This window comes from Geotrypetes seraphini, chromosome 3 (assembly GCF_902459505.1).
Source record: "Geotrypetes seraphini chromosome 3, aGeoSer1.1, whole genome shotgun sequence".
Taxonomy (NCBI): Eukaryota; Metazoa; Chordata; class Amphibia; order Gymnophiona; family Dermophiidae; genus Geotrypetes; species Geotrypetes seraphini.
The window spans coordinates 14715108-14741908 of NC_047086.1; the positions used below are offsets into that span (position 1 = coordinate 14715108).

At 43.9% G+C, this 26801-nt stretch overlaps 1 protein-coding gene across 1 annotated transcript in view; it reads left to right on the plus strand.

The window, feature by feature from the left end:
* The window catches only part of BVES (blood vessel epicardial substance), a 265683-nt gene extending 247375 nt beyond the window's left edge, over positions 1 to 18308 (plus strand). Inside the window, exons 12-13 of the mRNA XM_033936311.1 lie at positions 111 to 249; positions 17457 to 18308. Of these exons, the coding sequence (XP_033792202.1) occupies positions 111 to 249; positions 17457 to 17572 (255 nt within the window). The 3' untranslated portion in view covers positions 17573 to 18308. The remainder of the gene's footprint in view (positions 1 to 110; positions 250 to 17456) is intronic.
* The last annotated feature ends 8493 nt before the right edge of the window (positions 18309 to 26801 follow it).

Below are 26801 nucleotides of genomic sequence, written 5' to 3' on the forward strand. Positions count from 1 at the left end.
TCAAAAACTGGGTAGTTCTGAGATTATCCTGTGGCAGAAAAGAGAAGATTTTATTATATGCATGATTCCTGATGTAAAGAGTAATGCAGTCGTCTTCTCTGCCTCTCTAGACAGCAAAATCGGACCGGCAGCTGAGCGTGTGCTCTCAGCTCTCTGTCATGCAGATGAGGAACAGCATGGCAAGCACTAGTGACAGCGATGATGGCTTACATCACTTCCTCCGAGGGACGTCCACAGCCTCTTCACTACGTAAGTCCTAAGCCGTATGATTGGAAACGGTCACTCTGCCTCTTGTAAATTCCCAAGCTACTGTCTGGGAGTGGCTGGTGTATAAGTTTGAGATTAAAAAAATTCAATTTCCAAATGTGGAATGCTCTGTCTGGTCAATTGTGGTTGAGTGTTTTAAAAAACTTTTTGGGAGCTATTTAGCAGGGAGTTTAACTTTGATATTATTGAAGAGACAGTCCTTTATTGGTATTTTAGTCTGTAATTTTGTTATTATGTATGCCTATTTGGAAACTGCCTAAGTTTAGGTGGTCTATAAATTTTAAAATAAATGTATTTTATTTTTTATTGAATTTACAATAAAAACCAAGAGGTATAACTTATACAAAGAACAGAAGCAAAGAATAAATCTTCATTTCAATTCCTACTCTTTATTCTTGAATAGCAAGATACAATAAATAACAAATAATAGAGTGAAAATGTTAAAATCATAAAACTTAGAAAAACATAAAATAATTCATGACATATATATATACACTAAACTCAAAATCCCATTCTAGCCCAAAGTCATCAAAATTCAGAATTGCATCTCCTAATAAGTAGGTTTATCTCAGTATCTGAAGTATCCCTTCCTTAAATTTGCAGAGTACAGCTGGTTGCGTTCAGTCTAGGAAACGCACCTGCTGGGGAATTCTATAAATGACGCCTAAAGTTAGGCATTAAGGCCCTGATTCTCCAAAGTGCCGTCCCGATTTTAGGCAGCTGTAGGCGTCTTACAGCTGTCTAATCAGCCAATCGGGATGCACGTTTTAAAAAAAAAAAATGCTCCCCAGGCAGGCCTGAAGGCACCTCCGGGAGCCTAGGGAGATCCGCAAGATGCCTAAGCTCGTCTAAGGGCCTTAGGCGAACCTAGGCGGTCCTACGCGTCTGCCTAGTAGAGGAGAAGCTTAAAATGTAGGCCAGCAAAATGCTGGTCTACATTGTAAGTAGACGCGGCCGCTATACTTATCACGGCAAGGGATCTCTCTGCCGCTATAAGTATAGCGGGCCGCAGCCTGTCCGATCACTGGCAGGAGGGTGCCCAATCCCTCCTGCCCGAAGACGCACCCCCCCCGACACTACTGACCGCCCCCCCCCGACATTACCGATCTCCCCCCCCCCCGACAATATCGATCGCTGGCAGGAGGGTGCCCAATCCCTCCTGCCCGAAAACGCACCCCCCCCCGGCGCTAACAACCCCCAAAACTCTAGAAGCCTGGACCAATCAGGCCTTAGGCATAGCGGGTCCGCCCATCCCCACTAAGTCTAAGGTCTGATTGGCCAATCAGGCCTTAGATTAAGTGGGGATGGGCGGACCCGCTATGCCTAAGGCCTGATTGGTCCAGGCTTCTAGAGCCTGGGCCAATCAGGCCTTAGGCTTCGGCGGGAAGGGGCGGGCCCGCCTCATTTCGACGAGGCGTGCCTGCCGGCTGGACGTGCAAGACCCATCTGGCCGTAAGAACAGGTTTGGTGGAGTGGAGGTTTGGGGGTTGTTAGCGCCGGGGGGGGGGGTGCGTCTTCAGGCAGGAGGGATTGGGCACCCTCCTGCCAGCGATCGATATTGTCGGGGGGGAGATCGGTAATGTCGGGGGGGGGCGGTCGGTAGTGTCGGGGGGGTGCGTCTTCGGGCAGGAGGGATTGGGCACCCTCCTGCCAGCGATCGGACAGGCCGCGGCCCGCTATACTTATATCAGCACAGAGATCCCTTGCCGCGATAAGTATAGCGGGCCGTGTCTAATCTAACCCGATTCTCTAACCAGCGTCTGTAACATGGACGCCGGTTACAGAATCGGGGTTTAGTTTAGGCCGATTCTGAATAGGACACCTCTCCCAGTCGTCCTATACAGAATCAGGGCCTAGGTGTCTTGCGGGCCTCGCCTTCAATATAGGCGGCCTGCCTGGGGAGCATTTTTTTTAAAAAACGTGCATCCCGATTGGCTGATTAGACAGCTGTAGGACGCCTACAGTTGCCTAAAATCGGGACGCACTTTTGGAGAATCAGGGCCTAAGTCTGCACTGCATCCTTTATAGCAGTGGTTCCCAAACCTGTCCTGGAGGACCCCCAGGCCAGTCGGGTTTTCAAGCTAGCCCTAATGAATATGCATGACAGAGATTTGCATATAATGGAGATGCCAGGAATGCAGATCTGCTCCATGCATATTCATTAGGGCTATCTTGAAAACCCGACTGGCCTGGAGGTCCTCCAGGACAGGTTTGGGAACCACTGCTTTATAGCATAGCGCTGGGCACCATTTACTCAATTTAGCCCATGATGTCTGTATTCTAATACTCCCAGCTCTATCAGAAGCAGGATCCATTACTTGTTTGCCCTTCAAATAGGTGATTTTTCCAAAGGCCCTATTAAAGGGAAGGGAATGGAACTTTACATATATGCAGGTACTTAATTATACCTGGGACAATGGTGGATTAAGGCCCAAATTCTGTACCCAGCGCCTAAAGATAGGCACCTATTTCGGAGGCGTCCAACGAGATAGGCACCTATCTAAATTGAAGAACAAGCTCAATTAAGCTTTTTAATCAGCACTGATTGAAACATAGGCGCTTATCAAGAAAGCGCGATTCTGTAACAAGGCGCCTCTAAAAATTTAGGCGGCCTTCAAAAAAATAGGCGCTACACATGTTAGGCATGGGCGTGGCTAGGTGTTAGGTGCCTTCTTACAGAATCCTTGCTCTTAAGCGTGCTCGCATGGGCACCTAACTTATAGTTGTGCCTAGAACTGGCCTATTTATTGGGCACCTCCAAAATAGGTGCCGCTCAGCACGATTCACTAAACAGCACCCAATTTTACTTGAATCGCGCTGAACAGTGCCTAATTAGGCGCCTACACTTTGGGCGCTTCTTATAGAATTTGCCCCTAAGTGACTTGCCAAGGGTCACAAGGAGCAGTGTTGGGATTCAATCCCACAACCTCAGGGTGCTGAGGCAGTCACTCTACCACTAGGCTACTCCTCACTTCCTTTCCTTAAGTGATTTGCCGAGGGTCTCAAAAAGCTGCAGTGGAAACTGGACTCAGTTTCCTGGTAGCATTAGGCTACTCCATCACTATAATTACCTTGGCTTTAATCTTTGGTTTTGTGTTGTAATACTCTCTTAGGTAGCTCACCACCATCTCTTGGCACTGCACCTCCCTTCCCAATGAGGCTAGCCATATTGGTCCATCTAGCCACCCTGTTTCATTCCAGCTCCTCATGATTAGGGGGGCTGTTGTGCTGAGAACCCTGTGAGCTTCAGGTCCCTCTGGTCCCAGACTAAAGCTGTGAGAAACAGTACAGCAAGTACAAGCATAGGAAAACCATGAACTCTACATTTAGCAATCAGTATGTACTGCTGAGCAGGGCTTGGGAGGAACATATGAGGCTTCAGGTGGATGTTTGGAATTAAGGACTTAAGGAAAATCAAGATTTATTATATTGAATTTTAAAAAAACCAACATAATTATGACAAGACAGTATAGCACAACAAGGCAAGAACAAAATACAGCAGCTAGTTACATAGCCTGAAATGCTGCCACATTTAGAAGGAAACCAACAAGGTCCTACCCTCGGACCTCCATCTGCCCTCTCACTCACATGGGGACATGCCCTACTCCTGTAGAATGTAAACAATTTTTATTGACTGAAAAACAGGCGGAACCATAGGAAACAGTAGTATACAAAAGACAATGAACAGAGGTGGGAGATCCACTAAAACAAAGCATAACATTACAAAGTCATGTGTCATTTATATCCATCCACTAGCCCCAGAAATCCCAGAACTCCCTTCCAAGCACAAAAAGCCCAAGGAAGGACCAGGCAAGCCAGTCCAATGAAAAAAACACTTGGTTCCCTCAGGGTCTGGACTCTGATGACCCCAGGGCACTCAGCAGGGCTGGGCACACCCTCCAAAAGACAACCCCCCATCTTCCCCCCACCCCCCCAGAGCAGAGACATACGAAGATCCAGAACAGACTAGGGTACACCCAACAGTTAAGCTAGGATATTGAGTATAAGGCTGCACCCTCTAGAAGACAAGCAGAAAACGATGGCGACTTTTAAGAGAGCCCCCCACCTCCCACGCCTCCCAAAGAACTAACGCATAAGAACATAAGAATTTGCCGCTGCTGGGTCAGACCAGTGGTCCATTGTGCCCAGCAGTCCGCTCCTGCGATGGCCTCCAGGTCAAAGACCAGTGCCCTGAGACCAGCCCTACCTACATACGTTCCGGTTCACGCCACCCAATGTCAATTCTAATGTCGGAGAGGAACTTCCGGGCCAGCCAGGCAACGATTGGCTGGCCCAGAACTTCCTCCCCGACATTAGAATTGACGTCGGGTGGCGAGAATTGGTCGGCTCCGAGCTGGGGAAGATAAGCAAGAAGAGTTAAGACCTCAGCGCTGGCCTGTTCCCCGATTGTGGCGGCGGCAGCCTGTTCCCCGATTGCGGCGGTGGTGGCCTGTTCCCCAATTGCAGTGGCTTGGGGGAGGGCAGTGGGAAGGGAAGCAGATTGGGGAACCCTGCTTTAGGCGAGGACAGATCGTGGGCCGCAAAATAGTCCCTAGGGGGCCGTATATGGCCCACGGGCTGCGTGTTTGAGACCGCTGATGTACGGCAACCAGTGCTGGATGCAGTATTCCAGGTGAGGGCGTACCATGGCATGATACAGTGGCATGATAACCTTCTCCAATCTGTTCGTGATCCCCTTCTTAATCATTCCTAGCATTCTGTTTACCGTTTTCGCCACTGCCGCGCATTGCGCGGATGGCTTCATTGACTTGTCGAGCAATACTCCCAAGTCTCTTTCCTGGGGGGTCTCTCCAAGTACTGCCCCGGACATCCTGTATTCGTGTATAAGATTTTTGTTACCGACATGCATCACCTTACACTTATCCACGTTGAACCTCATCTGCCAAGTAGCGGCCCATTTCTTGAGCGTGTTTATATCACCTTGCAGATGTTCGCAATCCTCCTGCATCTTCACTACTCTGAATAACTTCATATTGTCCGCAAATTTAATCATTTCACTCGTCGTAACAATTTTCAGATCGTTTAGAAATATGTTGAAGAGCATGGAGGTGGGCTCTCCACTGCTAAAAATATGGGGGGCTCTGAGAGGTCCATTGTTGCATTATACTCCTGCGAGCCAGGAGACACTCCTTATGATACAGCCAGCGATCCCCCTGGGCAAGGTCCCAAAAGCGCCTGGAATATCCAGTACATAGTAACATACTGTGCCAGCCACAGAACTACCCAAGATGTAATTCAAATATTGTACCACCTCAGCCCAAAAGGCCTGAAGGCATCAACACTCACACAGGACATGTGAAAAGATATTCAGGGCTCTACCACATTTGAGACACAAAGGCGAGGCAATGCCTCCAATTTTATGAAACTGAACCTGGGTGAAGTACCCTCTATATAAGACACGAGCATAGCATTCCCTCAACACAGCTCCTCGGATTAAACGAGGCAGACCCAAAAGATTCCAGGGGACATTCCAGGAAGCCAAATCCATATGAAGTTCCGTTGCCCAACCCTCCCTAACCCGCTGACAATCCCTAGTAGCCTCGGAGGGAAGCAAGGCCTTATACAAGGCGGACACAGAAGTCTGAAAAAACTCAACTTGGGTGAAAAGGTCCCGAAGATGAACACCCAACGGATGTTGGAGGGCTGCCTGGGGGAGTGAAAGGATATAATGCTTAGCCTGACAATAGGCAAAAGTGTCCCCCCAGCAACACCCCAGACAGTCCTGAAGAGCAACCAAAGACTGCAGCCCCCCCCCTTGGCTAACAGAAGATGTTCCACCAAAAAGATACCCAATGCTTTTCAGCGGCGAAAACTAAGATTGTCCATCCCAGGCACAAAAAGAGGATTGCCCGTAAGGGGCAACAAATTAGTCACCCTCTTATTCCCCCCCTCAGATGCCGTACCAATCCCTCCCATCCTATCCTCATAGAAGCCAAGAGCACAGTGCCGCGGGCCTCCAGAGGCAGAGCCCCATACAAAGCAAGAAGAGAGTATGGTGCATATAGGGCAGCTTCAAGAGAAGTAGGGGTATATTGAGATTCCCCAAACAACCAATCTTTAAGGTGGCACAAAAGACAAGCTAAATTGTACAACCCAAAATTTGGAATGATGAGACCCCCCTGCTGCCACCCACCGGGAAATCATAACGGAACTTGGGTTTCCTCCCCTGCCAACAAAACCTGGACAATACTCGATTTAGAGCCCGCAAGTCTTTCTTCAGAAGGCGCAACGGGAGAATCCGGAACACGTAGAGCCATTGGGGAAATATGACCATGCAGATCAACGCTATGCAACTAAGCAATGTGAGCGGCAAATCTCTCCAGCGGTCCAGTTGTCTGGTTGTACGATCAAGGAGCTTCAGAATATTTATTGAATAAAGGCGACTGGGAGAAGCCGGAAATTGGATCCCAAGATAACGAAAGGAATCAGTCGCCCAGCGAAGCGGGAACGAAGCCCCCACTGACCCTGTAACTCTGGTGAAGAGGACAAAGCCTCCGATTTGCCCAAATTCAAGCGGAAGCCCGCAAAATCCCCTTATTTGTGTATCGTTTCCAACAAAGCCACCAAGGAACTTTGGAGATCTGTTAGATAAAATAGCAGGTCATCAGCGAAAGCCACCACCTTAAAACAAAAAGCATCTATGAACACCCCCTTCACCTCAGGATTCTGGTGAATGGCATGAAGCAGGGGATCTAATGACAAAATAAACAGGAGCGGGGACAAGGGCCACTCTTGCCTTATACTGCGAAAAATCTCAAATTACGAAGACCTACAACCATTCATCATAAGAAGCGCTTCTGGGGACGCATATAATGCCCACATTGCCGAGACAAAACGCCCTGCAAATCCATACTTGCTCAAAGTCGTATATAAAATATCCCAGCTCACCCTGTCGAACGCTTTTTCCGCGTCAAAGCTGATAAGAAGTGAAGGTGTACGATTGTGGATACAGAATTCCAAGGAGGCAAGAATCTCAGAGATTCTTCTCAACTGAGCTGGCCCTTAACAAACCCGACCTGGGCCTCGTGGAGGAGCTCACGGAGAACGCGAGCCAAACAATTGGCAAAACATTGGCCAATAACTTCACCTCACAATTGAGTAACAGGGGCAGGTGTTTGCTTATATACACAGTAACCTCATATGTAATATGCTGATATCTCTCTTGCTGAGATATTTTAGTGTCTTGGCGCATGCATGAAGTAATTTGACCCACTCTATAATCTAGACTAAATCATGTCCTGTTAGGGCACTTTACTAATACAGAATCTGACCCTGCTGGTCCTATGCACAAAATTGTCTGCTAACATGGGTTTTTAAAAATATAACATAGCTAACAATGTCCATCTCCAGAAGGGACTCTGTAACACAAAATTTACAGTAAGTAAGCATATGCATGATCTACGCAGTCTGGGGAGAGTTTGTCTAGCCAAAACTCTGTAACAATAGCTTTTCCAAGTTTTATTATTTCTTTGATATATACCATCTATCAAAAAAAGTTTCTAGATGGTTTACAATCATTAAAAAACATTTAAACAATAATAAAAAAAAATATCCACACATAACAATTACAATTTGTAGAGGGGAGAGAGATACGAGACCATAACAAGAAGGAAGGAACAATTTGGGCAGGAACTTCTTGTGTTACTCTGCTACATGATGGGGAGTGGTGGTAATGGCCTTGATCACAGGGTGACTCTCTGCCCAGACTCTACTTGTCAGTGCTGTGTTTTGTATCTAACCAAAACTCTGTCTGCTTTTCATGTTAAGGGAATAACCAGCAGGAGTTCTATAACACGTATGGAAGGGGCCATTTGCAGAGCGGTGCTTTCTGTTGAAAGAGTCTTCCTTTCTAACCCAACGACCTCCCCAAGAAGGTATTGAAAGGTCACACTCGAGCTTCTCTTTGCAGATGAGTTGCCGAGTTCTGCCATTTGTGTTTGCGGTTGGGGTATCCCACATTCCTGAGATCTTATTTTCTCATGTTTCTTTTAGTGGTAGTGACTGATTCTACGAGTGATTTTCCATTAAGCTTGCTCACAGGGGACAAAGCGTCTGTCTATGGGCCTCCACTAGCTCCCTCAGGGCACCACTGCCCTATTTTGCAAATGTTTAATCTTTAACATCATGAACTGACTTTTACTGTCTGCAAAATGTAAATCTAATCACTGATGAGATATGCAAGTCTTGTGCTAAACAAAGAAATTAAAGGGAAAGGAAGGAATTGAGGGGGGGGGGATTATGACGAGAGAAGAGAGTAATCATTTCCAGGGAAGACTTGGGAAAAAGGATGCAGGGAATTCTGCTAATAATTGGTGTGCATATGTAGTGCATGTTCTGGAGGCTTTATGTTCTGATATGAAAATGTTTTACACTTAATGGGTTGGGTTTTTTCCTCTAGCTACAAGATACAGTGCGAGGGTGAGCAAAACTATAAAGTTAAATTTTACTGACATCTCTATGCCTGGCTGGGAAGCCTGGGGACATTCTTGCATAGCTGGGGCCCTCACTGTTTTCCATGGTGTTGAGATGGCAAGCAGCAAGGGCCATGATGGCTATGGATATACTCGAATATAATCTGAGATTTTGGGGCCAAAAAGGGGGTCTCTGTTTATATTTGGATCCTCAAGTCTGCGTGCTCACCCACCTGGACCCGTTGCAGGTCTCCTGTGGGCCTGCCTTAAGCCTTGGTGGTCCAGCGGTGAGCTGGGACAGGAGCGATCCTTTCCCCATTTTGTCCCGGCCAGCTGTTAACCACCCTGCTTCCTGTCTCGCCTCCAGGACCCCTCTACAATACACCTTTTGAACCCTGTGGTCTAGCAGTAAATTGGGGCAGGAGCGATTTTTCTTCACTCCTGCCCTGTGTGGCGCCGGAATTAGAAATGGCTGCTCAAGTTCCTGGGGTAATCTTGTGAGACCGTGAAAACTTGCGAGACTGCCCCAGGAATTTGCACAGCCATTTCTAATCATGGCTCCACATGGGGCAGAGGCAAGGAAAATTTGCTCCTGCCCTGCTTCACTGCTAGACCACCAGGGTTCAAAAGGTATGTTGTAGAGGCGAGGACGGGAAGCAAGGTGGTTAACAGTTGGCCGGGGCAGGATGCAGGAAGGATCACTTCTGTCCTGGCTCACTTCTGAACCACCAGGGCTTAAGGGAGGCCTGCAGTGGGCATCAGAGGCTGGGTGCAGAGATGGGAAGGAAGGAGGGCTAGGTGCAAGGCAGGACAATTGAATATACCCCCCCCCTGTTTATATTCAAGTATATATGGTAATTAGCACCAATCTTTCTGTAGCCTTGATACCAGTTCACATTGCTACATTAAGCATGTGACCCAGGGCACTGCAAAAGAGTGACCCTATGGAAGGCTTGGCTAGTTTGGGAACCCAAACGATGCATTTTGTGACTCTATTTGGGATCATAACCTACAGTTTGAGAAGCTCTGGGTTAATATTAGGAGGGGTGGAGGAAGGGAAGATTCAGATTCCAGTCCTGTGCTATCAGTAGCCTCTCCTCTGGAACTGCCAAGAAATTTCTGTGGTTAAGATGGTGGTTTAATTGCCTCTTTTTATGAAGCAACCACTAATTATTTTCCCATGGTCCTAAGAGTGCTTTTCACTCACTGCTAGCCTGAACTGGCTTTGAACTAGTGGTATGGATGTGAAAAGCTCTAAAACCTTGTGCCAGACCTCTTCATCTTTCAGCCCCTGTCCAAACAATTACCAGCTGAAACCTTACCAGCAGAAGAGTAAAGTAGTGTGGCCTAGTTACAGCAGGAAGGCCTTCTTGACATCAGTTTTTAGTTTAAATGCTCATGTACTGGGTGTGCTGCATTATGTGTGAGGAAACAGGGGTTTTCAGGGCAATACTGGTCAAGCTTCCTACCCCATTCAGGTACAGTAGATGTTACTCTATCCCCAGAGAGCATAAAATCCAAAATTTGTACCTGAGGTAACAGAGATAACAATTTGAGAAGAGTACAATGTTGTCAAACCAGAACTGGTGTTCTTAAAATACTGCTGCTTGTACAACTATCTTTTTTAAAAAAATGTTTATATTAATTTTCCAAAACTAATACAAAGTGCCAAGATGTATACAAACATTAGTAATCAAAATAAGCACTTATATTCAATCAATAACAATGCAGCAAGCTCTTCAGGAGAAATGGACTGCACCTGAGCGTGGTGGGAACTAGACTTCTAGCAAACAACGTCGGGAGAGGAATAGAGCAGGCTTTAAACTAAGAAGAAGGGGAAAGCCGACAGTCGACCAAGTGTCAATGATTTGGAAGAAGGTATCCCATGAGGAAACTGAGTGGGAAAAATGCTGGGAAGACGCAACGGGCAAAAAACAAGAGCTTGACTGATCAAGAAGAGGATGATAAGAAGATCATAGCACAGGAAAAGTAAATGAAGACAAAAAAATACCAGGACTTAATTGCATGTATACTAATGCAAGGAGCCTAAGGAACAAAATGGGAGAATTAGAAGTCATGGCCAAAAATAAGAACATAGACATCATTGGTTTCTCTGAAATATGGTTGAATGAAGAAAACAAATGGGACACTGCCGGAGTACAAACTCTATCGCGAAGGCAGGTCAGAAAGGAGGAGGAATAGCCCTATACATAAAAGAAAACATACACTCCACCAGACACAGCAGTGATGACCAACAAATTGGAATCACTATGGGTTAAAATACCGGGAAGGAAAGTGCCCGAGATAAAGATGGGCCTGTACTATCGTCCACCTGGGCAAATCGAAGCAAACGATGAGGAAATGAAAGCCAAGATGAAGCAAGAATGCAAAAGCGGTAACATGATTGTTATGGGAGACTTCAACTATCCCAGGATAAACTCACAATGCGCTAGGGAGACCAGATTCCTGTAGGCTATACAGGACTGCTTCATGGAGCAGCTTGTCAGAACTGACGAGAGGGAATGCCACTCTGGGTCTAATCCTTAATGGGCTAAGAGGATCTGCAAAGGAAGTGGAAATAGTGGGTCCGTTGGGAAACAGTGATCACAATATGATCAAGTTCAAAGCTGAAGTAGGAATATCGAAGGGAAAGAGAACCATAGCGACAACTTTTAACTTCAAGAAAGGAAACTACGAAGCGATGAGAGTAATGGTAAGGAAGAAACTTAGGAACAGCTCAACCCCAGATTTAGAAAAGGATGCAAAAAGAGCCGAACAAAAGACCCGACGTGGATAACTAAAGAAGTAAAGAAAGCGATAGGAGATAAGAAGAATTCATTCCGGAAATGGAAAAAGGAAAAAACCAAGGAAAACTGGAAAGAGCACAGGAAGCATCAAAAAGAATGTCACCTCGTGGTTAGAAGAGCAAAAAGATAATATGAAGAGAGGTTAGCCAGGGAAGCACGAAATTTCAAACCGTTCTTCAGATATATTAAAGGGAAGCAGCCGGCTAGGGAGGAGGTGGGACCGCTGGATGACGGAGATAGGAAAGGAGTGGTAAAGGAGGAAAAAGAAGTGGCAGATAGACTAAACATGTTCTTTTCATCAGTATTTACAAAAGAGGACACGTCTAACATGCAAGAACCTGAAAAATCTTCAAAGGAGATCAAGAAAAAAATTAACATCCATGGAGGTAAGCCTTGAAGACATACACAAGCAGATAGATAAGATTAAAAACTGACAAATCTACGGGCCCGGACGGAATCCACCCTAGGGTATTGAAAGAATTAAAGGAGGAAATAGCGGAACTACTACAGCAGGTTTATAATCTATCCCTAAAAACAGGCGTGATCCCGGAGGATTGGAAGATAGCAAATGTTATGTCCATCTTTAAAAAAGGATCAAGAGGTGACCCAGGGAACTACAGACCAGTAAGTTTGACTTCGATTCTGGGGAAGAAAGCGGAAGCTCTGATAAAAGACAGCATCAAGCATCTAGAAAGGAATAAACTGATGAAAACAAGCTAACATGGCTTCTGCAAGGGAAGATCATGCCTAACGAACTTATTGCACTTCTTTGAAGGAATTAACAAACGGATGGACAAAATGGACCCCATAGACATTGTATACTTAGATTTCCAAAAAGCCTTTGATAAGGTACCCCATGAACGCTGTAGCAAGATTTATGGTAGACTAATCAGTTAAATAAACAAGTTATGTGCCTGTTAGTTTTGTCTAGGGAAAACCATAAACTCTGCCAGGTCCAAATTTCTTTGTCTATTTATACGACACAAGACCCAGGCTAATGAGAAATACTTTTATTATGAAAATAGAAAAATATAATTCACAAGCCAGCAGCAATATCTAAATATTGTTCACAAAATATCCGATTTACATATATGAAACTCAGTACATAATTATCACAACACTCTTCTAGATAACTAAGTAAAATTACTTCTTACACACACTACACAATTCCTTATAATAATAATAATCATCCCTGATTAGCAGCAAATGATTACAGAATATCACCGAGAGTAGCTTTATGAGCCTTATCCTATATCCAAAATAGGATGCACTTATCTAACCCCAGCTGATAAGATAATAAGTTCTGTATCCTCACCATCCAGTTAGGCCTCAGCACAAAATTAGGTGAAATGGAAAACGTCTCTCCTTAGCTTAACAGATGTAGAAAATCCTTTGGTTACAGGAACAAGTGTTTGTCAGCCACTGGTAAAGTTGTAATTTATTGGCAGCAACGTTTCCTTGAAGTGACCCGCATAACAACAGGGTAAAATAAACCATATTTTCCTCCCAGATCTCGGAGCTGCACTCTAAGATTCAAAAACTGTTTCCTGACAGAGGCAGTCTGCCTGGCAAAATCTGGAAGAAAATGTAGTTGCTTATCCTGCCATTTCACAGTTTTTATTTTTTTGGCAGCCTCAAAAATCTTCATGACATGTTGGAAACATAATACTTTAATCAGTATTGGTCTAGGTCCCCTCTGATTCTTCTGAATATGAGAAGGCACCCTGCGTGCTCTCAATTTCAAACGGTTCCAAAAATTGCAGAGATAAAAGTTCTGGGATAAAAGTAGTAAGGAAAGTAATGGGGTTTTTCCCTTCCAAACCTTCAGGAATCCCCAAAATCCTGACGTTTTCCCTTCTACTTCTGTTCTCCATCTCTTCCAGATCAGACAGTTGGGCAACAATTTTATGATCCAAATGGCTCTGGGAAACAGTCTCATCCACTGCCACAACCCTCTGTTCTAACTGTTCAATCCGAGAATTGCTCACTGTCATTTGATGGGATAAATTAGAAACCTCAATTTGAAGACTGTTCAGCCTCAATGTAGTCTCCTTAAATAGTTCTTTTATTATCTGGAGATCTACTATAACCTGATCCAAAAGTTCAGTGGAGTCCTTGGGCAGAGGAATCTTTGATGGAGTAGAGGGGATCAGCTTTCAGCCTTTTAGTCTCTCCCCCTGATGAACAAGCAGCATGTTTTTTTATTTTGCTTTCCTGATGCCATACCTAAGGTTTAGTTTATCTGTGCTAGAAAAAAATAGAGAAAAAGGATGGTTTATAATCCCTCAGTGTTCAGTTGTGTGAGGCAGGGGAGAGCAGTGAGATTATGCTGCCATCTTCATTCGTGGCCAAGCTCCACCCCTCTACAACCATCTTAATATAGCAAAACTGGAGAAAGACTCAGAGGTGCTGGGGTTGTGTAATCAAAACACATTTCTTCATGTATGGTGGAGTACTGCGTCCAGCACTGGTCACCATACATGAAGAAGGACACGGCACTACTTGAAAGGGTCCAGAATAGAGCGACTAAAATGGTTAAGGGGCTGGAAGAGTTGCCGTACAGTAAGAGATTGGAGAAACTGGGCCTCTTCTCTCTTGAAAAGAGGAGACTGAGAGGGGACATGATCGAAACATTCAAGGTACTGAAGAGAATAGGCTTAGCAGATAAAGACAGATTGTTCACCCTCTCCAAGGTAGAGAGAATGAGAGGGTACGTTCTAAAATTGAAAGGGGATAGATTCCGTACAAACGTAAGGAAGTTCTTCTTCACCCAGAGAGTGGTAGAAAACTGGAACGCTCTGCCAGAGTCTGTTATAGGGGAGAACACCCTCCAGGGATTCAAGACAAGGTTGGACAAGTTCCTGCTAAACTGGAATATACGCAGGTGAGGCTGGACTCATTTAGAGCACTGGTCTTTGACCTGGAGGGCCGCCGCGTGAGCGGACTACTGGGCACGATGGACCACTGGTCTGATCCAGCAGCGGCAATTCTTATGTTCTTAACAACTTTTTAGCGCAGATAACTTTAGCACAGATAACTCTTCCTTCAGAAGCAAATAGGGGCCTCTCACTGTTCTACCCGTAATCCAAGTTCAGAAGGTACCATTTGATGGGAGAACTTGGGGCACTGAGGGCCTGGGGGGCAGGTTCAGTGAGTGGCTGTAACCCATGAATTTCCCATAATCCCTGTGACCATGGAAAACATTCTGCAGAATTTATGAAATTTTGATTTGAGTTATTGACCATATGTACTGCTTAACACAGTGGTGGTGCTAAAGTGGTTTATAATAATAATAAAAAAATACAACGAAACACAACAGAAAACAAACATCCTACTACTGCATATCAGTTCAGTAGCACTGCTAGACATAAGCAGCGCTGTACGTTAAACATATAAGAGATAATCCTTGCTCTTTAGCACTTACAATCAAATTAAAACAAACGGAATTTTCCACAGAGGGAATGATAAAACAGACATTGGTATGTTAGGATTTAAAAGCAGCCTTGAAAAAGTGGACATTAATTAATATTGGTTTTATCCTGTTTTCCCCAAAGAGCTCAGAACAGGTTAGCCTAGATTTGAATACTGCCAGAGATGGAGCTTGATGGACTGACTTAGGCAGTCTGTTTCAGGCATATGTTGCAGCAAGAAAGAAGGGACGGAGTCTGGAGTTGGCAGTAGAGGAGAAGGGTACAGAAAAGAAAGACTTAACCGATGAATGGAGTTCCTGGGGAGGAGTATAAGGAGAGATACTGAGGAGCTGCAGAGTGAATGCACTTAAGAACATAAGAATTGCTGCTGCTGGGTCAGACCAGTGGTCCATTGTGTCCAGCAGTCTACTCCCGTGGCGGTCCCTAGGTCAAAGACCAGTGTCCTAACTGAGACCAGCCCTACCTGCGTACTTTCCGCTTATAAGTCAATAGGAAGAGTTTAAACTGTATGAGGAAGTGGATAGGGAGTCAGTGAAGTGATTTGAGGAGAGCAGTAATGTGAGCATAGTGACACCAGTGGAATATGTCATGCAGTAGAACATTTAATGGATTGAAAGGGGGGGATGTTTTGCAAACATAAGACAAGTTATTTCTCTCCAGAAGCCAATTTACAATCTGTTGGATCTGAGGCAATGGAGTGTGAAATGACTTGCCAAAGTTTGCAAAGAGACCGGATTTAAACTCTGGCTCCCCTGGTTCTCAGCCTGATGATCAAATACCTTTTAAAGGTGCCCAAGCTCTGCCCCCAATCCCAGCAACCCTCTGCTTCCCTACCGCTCAAGCCCCTTCTCCCGTGATGTCCACTTTTCTCCTTCCCTACCTCTCCAGCATTTCTCTTCTTCAGCCCTCCTCCCCCACAGCAAGTTCAGAGGAGTGGGAGCAGACAAGCTGTCAGCATGCACAGATGCTCAAGGTTCCAAGTAGAGAATGACACGGTGAAAAAATTGGTCCCCGTCACCGCCCCGTCCCCGTCTCACCATCCTCTGCACCGCCCCGTCACCGTCATTCCCTTCACCGCCCCGTCACCGCCACTGCCACCCCATTCACCGCCCCGTCACCGCCACTGTAACCCCATTCACCGCCCCGTCACCGTCACCGCTGCATACATAAAAGCCTCAAACGGGTACGATTTTATATACTTTTCTAATATCTCCCCTATGTATCTGCCATTGCCCCCCCCTGTGTCCATATACCATCCCCATGGCATGTCCCCTTTTTGTCTCTGTCCCTATGCCCCATGCACATAATTTCCCCTCTTTCTGTTACCTTCCTGTGTCCAGATTTCCCCTATCTTCCTCTTCCATACCAGTGTGTCTCTTCTTTTCAACCCCATCTAGCTTTTTTCCCTCTTTCTTCCCCCCCCCCCTGCTTCTAGCATCTGGCTCACCTGCCTGTCCTTCCCTTTCTTTCCTGCTGTGGGTTTTTCTTTCCGTTTTCATCACCTTGGCCCAGAATCCTTTTCCCTTTCACTCCCTCCTTACAGTCTGAGCCGGGAACACTAGCGATCGCACGGTCCTCGCAGCCCCCACCCGCCTGCCCAATCGATCCTAGTGTTTAGCCAGCTCTCTCCCTTCTCCTCACCTTAATTTGCAGGCTTTCTTTTTCAGCGACCTGCACGCTTTCCCAAAGAGGCGCACACGCGCGGCTGCTCAGTGTTCAATCTTCTGCTCTGCTGCAACTTCCTGTTTCCGGTTGCATCAGAGCAGAAGATCGAAACTGAGCAGCAGCGGCTCTTTGATAGCGTGCGGGTCGCCGAAAAAGAAAATCTACAAACTAAGGTGAGGAGAAGGGAGAGAGCTGGCTAAACACTAGAATCGATTGGGCAGGCGGGTGTGAGCTGCAGGGACCGCGCGATCTTTCATGCCTCACTGCGGGGACAAGACCCATTCACCGCCCCGCGGGCGGTGAATGGCCTTGTCCCCGTCGCCGCAGCAACTGCTAGTTTTCTTCCCCGTTTTCAGCGGTGACCCGCGGCTAAAATGTGGTGGCCGCGGGTAAACCGCCACCGTGTCATTCTCTAGTTCCAAGCTAGCCAGCTGTGATACCCCATTGGCATTTCCATCCTCCTGTGTGTTCTGTTGTAATCACTCTAGGCCCTGGTAGATGTTGAACATAAAACCCTGGCTTAGTATTACTGTCTAAAGTTAAATGTTGCATGCTTCAGTTTATATTGACTTGTATTACTCTGACAGCTCCTATTCTACATATTGGAAATTCCTGAAGCTCGGAGGGAAGAAAGACAAGTTTGTTCTTTCATAAGCCATTTTTAATACGAAGGTATTGTGTAATATCTATATGGGCTGATAGAACCCTCCTTACTGCTGATCATGGATGAACCACACTTTCATTATTTAGGAAAACTAGCAATAGAAAGCTTATTAAAACACCACTGGATGTGGGGCTGAGTGCAGACCCTCATCGATCATCTTAGTTGATCAAATTATTTATCTATTTGGCAGGCCAGTCTCCTTACCTGAGGACTTCACCAAAGATGAACCCAATCGAAGAAGGGATCGAAGATGATGTGTTTGAGGCTGCCTTCTCCACTGCCCCTAAGTTCCAGCGACGCCCCTGAGCAGAGGGCGGTCTGGGGTTGGTGCTGACCAGAGAAATAGTTTTAGGCCCTAGAGGGGCATAAAGGTTTCTGTCTCTTGCATTTGAAAGATATGATACCATTACTTACAGGTGATGGTGTTATAGTCAAATTTTATTCTCTTTAATAGCAAAGAAGTCTGACCTTTCTCATCTGCAGATTGTATGGCCCAGTCAAAAACTCTAGCGTGGGCAATATTGGTCCTCATGGACCACAACCCAGTTGGGTTTTCAGGATTTGCATGCAGCCAGATCTAATGCTTATTTATTAGGGAAATCCTGAAAACCTGACTGGGTTACAGTCTTAAAGACTTAGGTTGCCTATCCCTGCTCTAGGGTGTTATGAAATTTACTCTGGTCCTTCACTAAATGTAATTACCATCTTTGGCCAGTAGCCCATACTGGAAGCTTTCTGGATGTGTGGCTTGCTGGGACCGATTTACAAACCATTATTTGGTAGCATTGTCAGTCAATCAGAGTGGTAACTTCTTCACAAATATAAGCATTAGTTATTTATTTATGTAAAGGTAAAAAAAAAAAAAAAGTTTTGTTATGGCAGTTCACAAAATTGTCTGGTTTATTCACTTATACAAGGGGCATTCAATAATTTATCTACCTCAGTAGGAAAGAAAAGAGTAAAAAAAATTTTTGTTGTTGTTTTTCAGTATAGTCCTCTTTACACTTCATCCACTTTTTCTGCAATGACTTTAACCCCTTTGAAAATAATTCTTCTGTTTGACCTTCAAACTAGGACATCACAGCTTCCCTGACGTCTTTATCAATTGAAAACCGCTGTCCACGGTGATATTTCTTAAAAACTTGGAACAGGAAATAATCCAAGGGAGAAATAATCCAAGTCAGGACTGTAGGCTGGATGATTTAGCTGCTGAAATCCACATTCTTGGATGGCAGCCTGTGATTGTTGTGACATATGCACCGGTGCATTATCGTGAAGAAGCAGCATGCCTGCTGTAAGTTTTCCTCATCTTTTCTCCTTGATTGATTCCCACAAAACGATCATTGTGTCGACATAACTCTCCCTGCCTATGGTTGTCTTGTGTGGCATGAACTCCATAAGCAAAAAGTCCATCATCCCAAAAGACAGTTGCCATGACTTTGCCTGCATATTTTTCTGTCTTGAACTTTTTTTAGGGTGGGAGATGACTTGCACTTCCACTGCATTGACTCCATTTTAGACTCAAGATCTCTTGTGATAGACCCAAGTTATCTCCAGTCAGCAAATAATGAAGAAAATTCACTTGGTCTTCATGGAGCATCTCCAAGTTCTCCTGACAGCACTGGAGCCTCGTGGTATTCAGACATTGGCATCAGTGTTCTTGGAATCCATCTTGCACTAACCTTGGACATGCCCAGCTTTTCATGAATTATTTTCCAAACTACCTGCCGAGATGCCCATTTCTTCAGCTATTCAGAAACCTTAATTCTAACAAAGTTCTCAGCTTTCTTGCACATTTCTTTACAAGTTGCTTCCACAGGCCGTCCAGTGAGGGTCATCTGCAATGGACTCTCAACTCCCAAATGCTTTCATGGATCTCCTTTGGCTTTTTCACTTCTTTTGTGAGACATGTTATAAGAACATAAGAATTGCCGCTGCTGGGTCAGACCAGTGGTCCATCATGCCCAGCAGTCCGCTCACGCGGGAGCCCCTAGACCAAACACCAGTGCCCTAACTGAGACCAGCCCTAGCTGCGTACGTTCTGGTTCAGCAGGAACTTGTCTAACTTTGTCTTGAATCCCTGGAAAGTGTTTTCCCCTATAACAGCCTCCGGAAGAGCGTTCAAGTTTTCCACCACTCTCTTGGAGAAGAAGAACTTCCTTACGTTTATACGGAATCTGTCCCCTTTTAACTTCAGAGAATGCCCTCTCATTCTCCCTACCTTGGAGAGGGTGAACAATCTATCTTTATTTGCTAAGTCTATTCCCTTCAGTATTTTGAATGTTTCGATCATGTCCCCTTTTCAAGGGAGAAGAGGCCCAGTTTCTCCTATCTCTCACTGTATGTCAACTCCTCCAGCCCCTTAACCATTTTAGTCGCTCTTCTTGACCCTTTCGAGTAGTACCGTGTCCTTGTTCATGTATGATGACCAGTGCTGGACGCAGTACTCCAGGTGAGGGCGCACCATGGCCCTGTACAGCGGCATGATAACCTTCTCCAATCTGTTCGTGATCCCCTTCTTTATCATTCCTAGTATTCTATTCGCCCTTTTCGCCGCCGCCACAACATTGCACAGACAGCTTCATCGACTTGTTGATCAGAACTCCCAAGTCTCTTTCCTGGGAGGTCTCTCCAAGTACTGCCCAGGACATCCTGAATGTGCATGAGATTTTTGTTACCAACATACATCACTTTACACTTATCCACGTTGAACCTCATTTGCCATGTCGATGCCCATTTCTCAAGCTTGATTATGTCACTTTGCAGATCTTCGCAATCCCCCTGTGTCTTCACTACTCTAAATAACTTTGTATCGTCCGCAAATTTAATTACCTCACTCGTCGTGCCAATGTCAAGAATTATAAAGATGTTGAAGAGCACAGGTCCAAGCACCGAGCCCTGCTGCACCCCACTGGTGATGCTCTTCCAGTCCGAGTATTGTCCATTTACCCCCACTCTCATCCTCGATTTCATGGCTCGCAATTTTCCGAAGTAGTCATTCATGTGGAACCTTGTTGAACGCCTTCTGAAAATCCAGATATACAATGTCGACTGGGTTGCCCTTGTCTATATCTGCCTGTTTACTCCCTCTAAGTGCAGCAAGTTCATCAAACAAGATCTGCCTTTGCTGAAATCACGCTGGCTCATCAGACCGTGTCCGTCAAGGAGATCAATGATTCGGTCCTTTATCAGTGCCTCTACCATCTTTCCCGGTACTGAGGTCAGACTCACCGGTCTGTAGTTTCCCGGATCTCCCCTCGAACCTTTTTTGAAGATCGGCGTAACATTTGCCACCTTCCAGTCTTCCGGAATCTTTCCCGATTTGATCGACAGATTGGCTATTAGTTGAAGCAGTTCAGCTATAGTCCCTTTCAGTTCCTTGATGACCCTCGGATGGATGCCATCTGGTCCCGGGGATTTATCGCTCCTAAGCCTATCAATCTGACTGCATACCTCTTCTAGACTGACTGTCAACCCTGTCAGTTTCCCGTCTTCATTTCCAGCATATAGCCTGATGGGTTCTGGTATGCTGTGTATATCCTCTTCAGTAAATACAGATGCAAAAAATGTTTGTTGGCGATTGCTTTGTCCTCCTTTAGCACTCCCTTGATTCCATGGTCATCCAATGGTCCCACCGCTTCCTTCACGGGTCGTTTTCCCTTAATAATAAACTTACCTGTTCTTGAAATACCTAGGCAACGAACCAGGACATCAGCCCCCCCTTGTAACACCATCACATACCTGAACTTGTAAACTATTAGCCCTAACCCCCAATCACTAACTATGAACCACCCCACTCAATCCATGAACTATTTCCAATTCTTTGTAAGCAGCACGGCACTTCTTGGTCCTGCAGCACACAAACTATTGTTATCATCATTAATGTTGGTATTTTCAGATGTATACTACTAGACTCTTTAATTCGTTGTATCTACAGCTTCTCTTTATTGCATTTACTTACAGTTTCTCTCTATTGTAAACCGCCTAGAAGTCGCAAGATTGTTGGCGGTATATAAGAATAAAGTTATTATTATTATTATTATTATAATATATTGAAAGAATGGCTTGAAGTTTTTTGCCTCCTTGGCTATTTTTTCCTTGTAGTCTCTTTTGGCTCCTTTTACCACCTTATGGCACCTGCATTGATGTTGTTTGTGCTTATTCCAGTTTTCATCCATTCTTGACCTTTTCCATTCCTTAAACGAAATTTTCTTGTCTCTGATCGCTTCCTTCACCTCTACAGTGAGCCACGCCGGTTCCTTGTTCTTTTTCCTCTTGGATCCCTTATATATAGATTTTGTGCCTCAGTGGCTGTGTCCTTAAAAAGGGACCAAGCTTGCTCTAGCATTTTTACAGTGCTTATCCTCTTCCCCACCATAAACAGTTTCTTACTTGATTCACATGAGGACTCTTCTGACATCCTGTCTCTTGGAATGTTAGACTTGCACTGAGCCGCAACTGTGCATGAGTAACCTTGAGACGTATCGCAACCTGCTTGCTACTTTCTTTCATACTCAGGTAGATAAAATATTAAACACCCCTCGTAGCCCTTTCCCCTATTATATATAACTGCATACAAATTGTAGTCTGTGAAAAAAATATGTATTATATAACTTTTTTCCACTGTTGGTTGGATTTGTTTATTTGCACAATACCAATAAAAAGCACTATTGGTTGCTGCAGTTTCTTGTGCTGATTTTGTGGCTTGATATGGTGCAATATAGGTCTGAAATCATTCTTTCAGGAAACATGGTCCTATACTATTCAGTGCTTCCTCTAAAGATTGGCAGGGTGTGTCCAAATTTTTTCTAACATGAACAAGTTCTAAAAAATAACAATTTTCCAGATTTGCAAGTCTTTTTGTGAGCAACACTCGAAGAGCAATTGCTCATGTTCTCAGCTTTGAGGGAACATTCTGTAGATACCATTCTCTGTCCCCTTTTGTCCCAAAGGATGATGCATGGAGGCTGGACTCCCCACAGTCTTCTGAGTTGTGTATTGAAGTGTGTTTGATGAAATTTTAGAATCGCATCAGTAAGGCAGGCTTTTAATCAATGAGTATCATTGTTTAGAGATCTAAGCTGTGCCTATAGAGAAATATCCTAGAATGCAAGTTGAATGAATGTGATCACAGGTTGGGTGTCTAGGTCTTTCCTGTCACTTTTTAAGGAATTCTTTTCTGTTCTCAGCGCTATTTGATCTGATCTAGCAAAGATGAACACATTGTATGCTCTCACTTGTAAAAAGATCTGTTCAATGAAAATATATAAAGAGGAGGGTGAGTACTCAAAGAGATTCCTCCATTGCCTGAATCATTCAGGAATCTTTTTTCCTCTTTATTTATATATTTATATTGAACAGATCTTTTTACAAGTGAGAGCATACAATATGTTTGAAAGACCTTAAATAGAGGGGGTTCGGCTCCTGAAGAAGACAGTGAAACAGAGCTCTGTCGGGTTCATCACGGACTTTCCTTTATGCACAGATAAGTGTGAAACTTTCTTGCATTGAACTTTCATACATGGCCTTTTCATATTGTCACATTGTGCTTGGACATTTTTGATTAGCCACATTTTACTGAACTTTGAGGACTTCATTTGCGAGAGGGAGATGGATGAATTTGACATTTTAACTCTTTTTCATATATTTATGTTTGTTTTGATTTTTTTGCTTTACTATGTCACTATTTCACAGGCAGAGACACTATGATGTATAGGGCGAACCCACTTGGGCTATAATTAGTCTTTATTGGAGTTGTCAGCTTGAGGGACATTGGTTGCTTTATAACTGTTTCTTAAGTCCCTGATACTGAAGTCATTCCTTACTCACATTTATTTATTTATTAAGATTGAGTGAAATATTTATTTTATTTACATTTATTTTGATTTTCTTGTCTCCTTCTCTCCCTCTGCCGAGTTTTATGGTGTGAGGCGTCCTCCTCTCTTCATATTATCAGCCAAATTTTTGGGGTATGTCAATATGGAATCATCTTGATCAACTCAAAACGTTAATGCTTGCGCAGAATAAAGACGGTTCTTATGCGAAAGTGACTACAACCTTTGAAGTGCAGTAACAAAAAAATGTCTGAGTAAAATGCACTATGTAACTTGCCTATTAGTATATTTTAAAAAATAAACACAATATCAGTGAAAAATACAAGGACTGAGAAAAATACAGAGAAAATACTTCTTCCAAGAGAGAATCTTCTCAAATAAACATTCTCAAATCCAGATTATGACTGAGTCCATGAGGATAAACAGTATTGAGTCTATGGATCCATCTTGCTTCTCCTTGTAACAGATATATCTTTCTGTCACCACCCCTAACATTGTTAGATTCAAAATCAATCGCTGAGCATTGTAACTCTTGAAATAAATGATTACCGTATTTTCACTCATATACCGCGCACCCGTGTAAAACGCGCACATGGGTATAGCGCGCGGGAAACTGTAATTTATGTAGAGAAATTTTTATATACCGCGCACACCCGTATACCGCGCATGCTGCCCCGACTCTTCCAGCGGTCCCGCCCTTTCTCTGATGTCAGAGAAAGGGCGGGACCGCCGGAAGAGGGCGCAGCGCAGGGCTCAGAGAAGGGGCAGGACCGCCGGCTGAGGAAGCAGCTGGGCTCACTGGCATCTGGAAACAAGGTAGACAGCTTCTCCATGCGGGAGGGTGGAAGGCTGTGTGGGTGCGAGCAGTCCTTTGGGTGGGGGTGCAAGCGGTCCTTCGGGGTGGGGGTGTGAGCGGTCCTTCCAGTTGATGAATCGGGGGGGGGGGGGGGGGAACTATGTAAAAAAAAAGTTGTAAAACGCGCATGGTTATGCACTGTTTGTAAAATCGTGTATAACGTGCGCGTTATATGCGTGAAAATACGGTATTCTTTACACAATGTTCTACTAGTGGTTTGTTTTTAAGATTGGAGGTTTAGCAGCTGCCTTCAGTTCAGACAATCTGATCTTAAATGGAGGAGTAGACATTCCAACATACAAAAGGTTGCATGGACACCTGACATACACAATAAAAGTAGACTTGCAGTTCAAATGAAAAGTATTTGATATTCTTTTCCATCACTAGGGTTAATGAGAGATTTAATTTGTACTGTGGCAGTACACGTGCATTGCATGCATTTGAAAAAGCCTGCTGGTAGTAAAGAAGACTTCTTTTTTCACAAGAAAGTCTGAACAGCGGGACTTAGCAAGTCCTTCAAATTCTTGTTGCGAGAATATGTAATTCTAAGGTCCATCTCAGCAAATACAGAATGGGTTTTAACAATGCTCCAGTACTTTTTGATTACATTGGCAGCTGCCTGAACCTGTGCTGTCATACCTTAAAACACAAGTCATACAATCTTCAGATGTGTCAGTTGTCTTAGCTCTTTGAAACAGCAAGTCCCGATTGCAATATCTTGCCTGTTTAGATGATCTTCGAACCACAGATCTGGGATACCCTCTTGTTAGCAACTTCTGTTCTAATTTTTTTAGCTTGTTTCTTGAAATCGGATAACCGAAAACAATTCCGTCGAATCCGAAGGAACTGTGAATAAAGTAAACTGTCCACCAGTTTATGAGGATGGCAACTGCTATGCGTTAATAAGACGTTTCTATCAATTGGTTTAGTATATAAATCAGTTATGAAATTGTCCTTCTGCTGTATAATGTTCAGATCCAAAAAATATATTTCACTAGTGGAAAAAGTCATGGAAAAAGATAGGTGCTAGTTGCAAGAGTTTAACCAAACTGCAAATAATATACCAGTACCATTTGAAAATACAATCAGCAAAGGGCAAATGCTTGATCCCATTTGTTCAAAATGAGGCATATACAGATTCGCCAATGAGGGAGCGAAGGTGGCTCCCATGGCCACCTCTGAAAGTTGTTTGAAAATCTCACCATCATATTGAAAAAAAGTTTTCACACATAATAATAGCTGCCAAATCCCTCAAAAAGTCAGTTGGAATTTGGTGTGGTCTTGGTCGTTGGTCTAAGACTTGCTTGACAACATCTAAAGTCTCGTTCTGAGGTATGGAGGTGTATAATTACAAGTAGACAGGATGAAAGGAAAATCATCATGATATATTTCAGACAAAAGCATGATCAGAGGGCCAGAGTCGTGTACATAAGAACTATCATTTTTTACCTCAGGGTACAGAAATTTGGCCACAAACTGAGAAGGAGGTTCTAATAATGAATTATTCGAGGACTTGATGGGACGTCCAGGAGGGTTTTCCGCATTTTTATGGATTTTAGGTAGAGAATATAGAACCAGCATCGGCGTAGAATTATTGAGAAAAGCTCTAGATGTCAAAAAACATTATCTAACCCATGCTTGGTAACTTTTAAAATGGACCTTTGTAGACGTTTTATAGGATCCATTTTTAATTTCAAATAAGTATTGACATCCAAGCCAGATAGAGAAAAGGAGTCCAAAAGTACAACTAGAAACAACAATACCCACAAGGGTGAAACTGCCTTCAGAACTGAATTAAAATTTGTACGTTATTACATAAATTCTGAACAAGACATATGACCCGACACTGACAGTGTTTTGGCTCTTGCCTGCCTCAGGGGTCTTTTCACTCTTTAAAATAATATGTCCAAATGTAGAAAAAGTCCAATGCGGCGTGTTCACTCCTCACACTTGCATGAATCTCTTCACTCTTGCATGAAACTCTCAAATTGAAATTTGAAAAAGCCTGCTGGTAGTAAAGAGGACTTCATTATTTAACTTTTTTATTTTCTCCCTGATGGTGTGTCGGATAAGATTTAATTACCTTGTCTGGACACATTTCCGTGAAGAAAAGCAGTGTTTCACACAGTTTTGAGGGGGTTAGTTTAGGGGTAACGCTGCTTGAATTATCTGTTCATTAGGTTGAATTTCACAGCATTGATATAGTCTCATAAAAAATGGAAGGTTTTTCAGAACCTATGATCGAAAGCCGGAACCAATAAGTCTCAGACTAAGTTTACCTTGTGTCGGATTCAGAGGTTTCTGAGATTCTTTTCCTTTTTTTCAGTGCTCCAATTGAGAACATCTATTGGCTTGTGCACTTATACTAGGGGCCACATCTATCTAGGCTTGTTTCTTATTTTACTTGGGTAAAATTTTATATAGTTTGATTCCCAAGTTTCTAATGAGCCAGTACCAGGTCATCTACTGCTTTCAGATCTTTAAAAAAAACAACAACCTAACAATCAAAAACACTTAACCGACTTTTGTTATTTTACAAGGATATTAAACAAATCCGTTCATACTTTCTTTGTTAAATCTTTGAGGGGTTTTCATGCTTACTGATGTATTGTTTTGATAATATGCTTTCCCTTACTCTTTCTACTGATTTTCTCATTTTAAGGCTTATTACGTTCCTTTTTTTTGCCTTTGTGAAATGCTAGAATAATTTTATCAGGTTGTTTTTCTACACAGTAAGCCACTATGTCGTTCTATTGGCTTTTCTAGGATAGTTCCTCCTTTTTATCCTCTGAAGCTATTCTTTTCAAGAAAATCATGCTTTTGTTTCATTATGTTTTATTTTTCA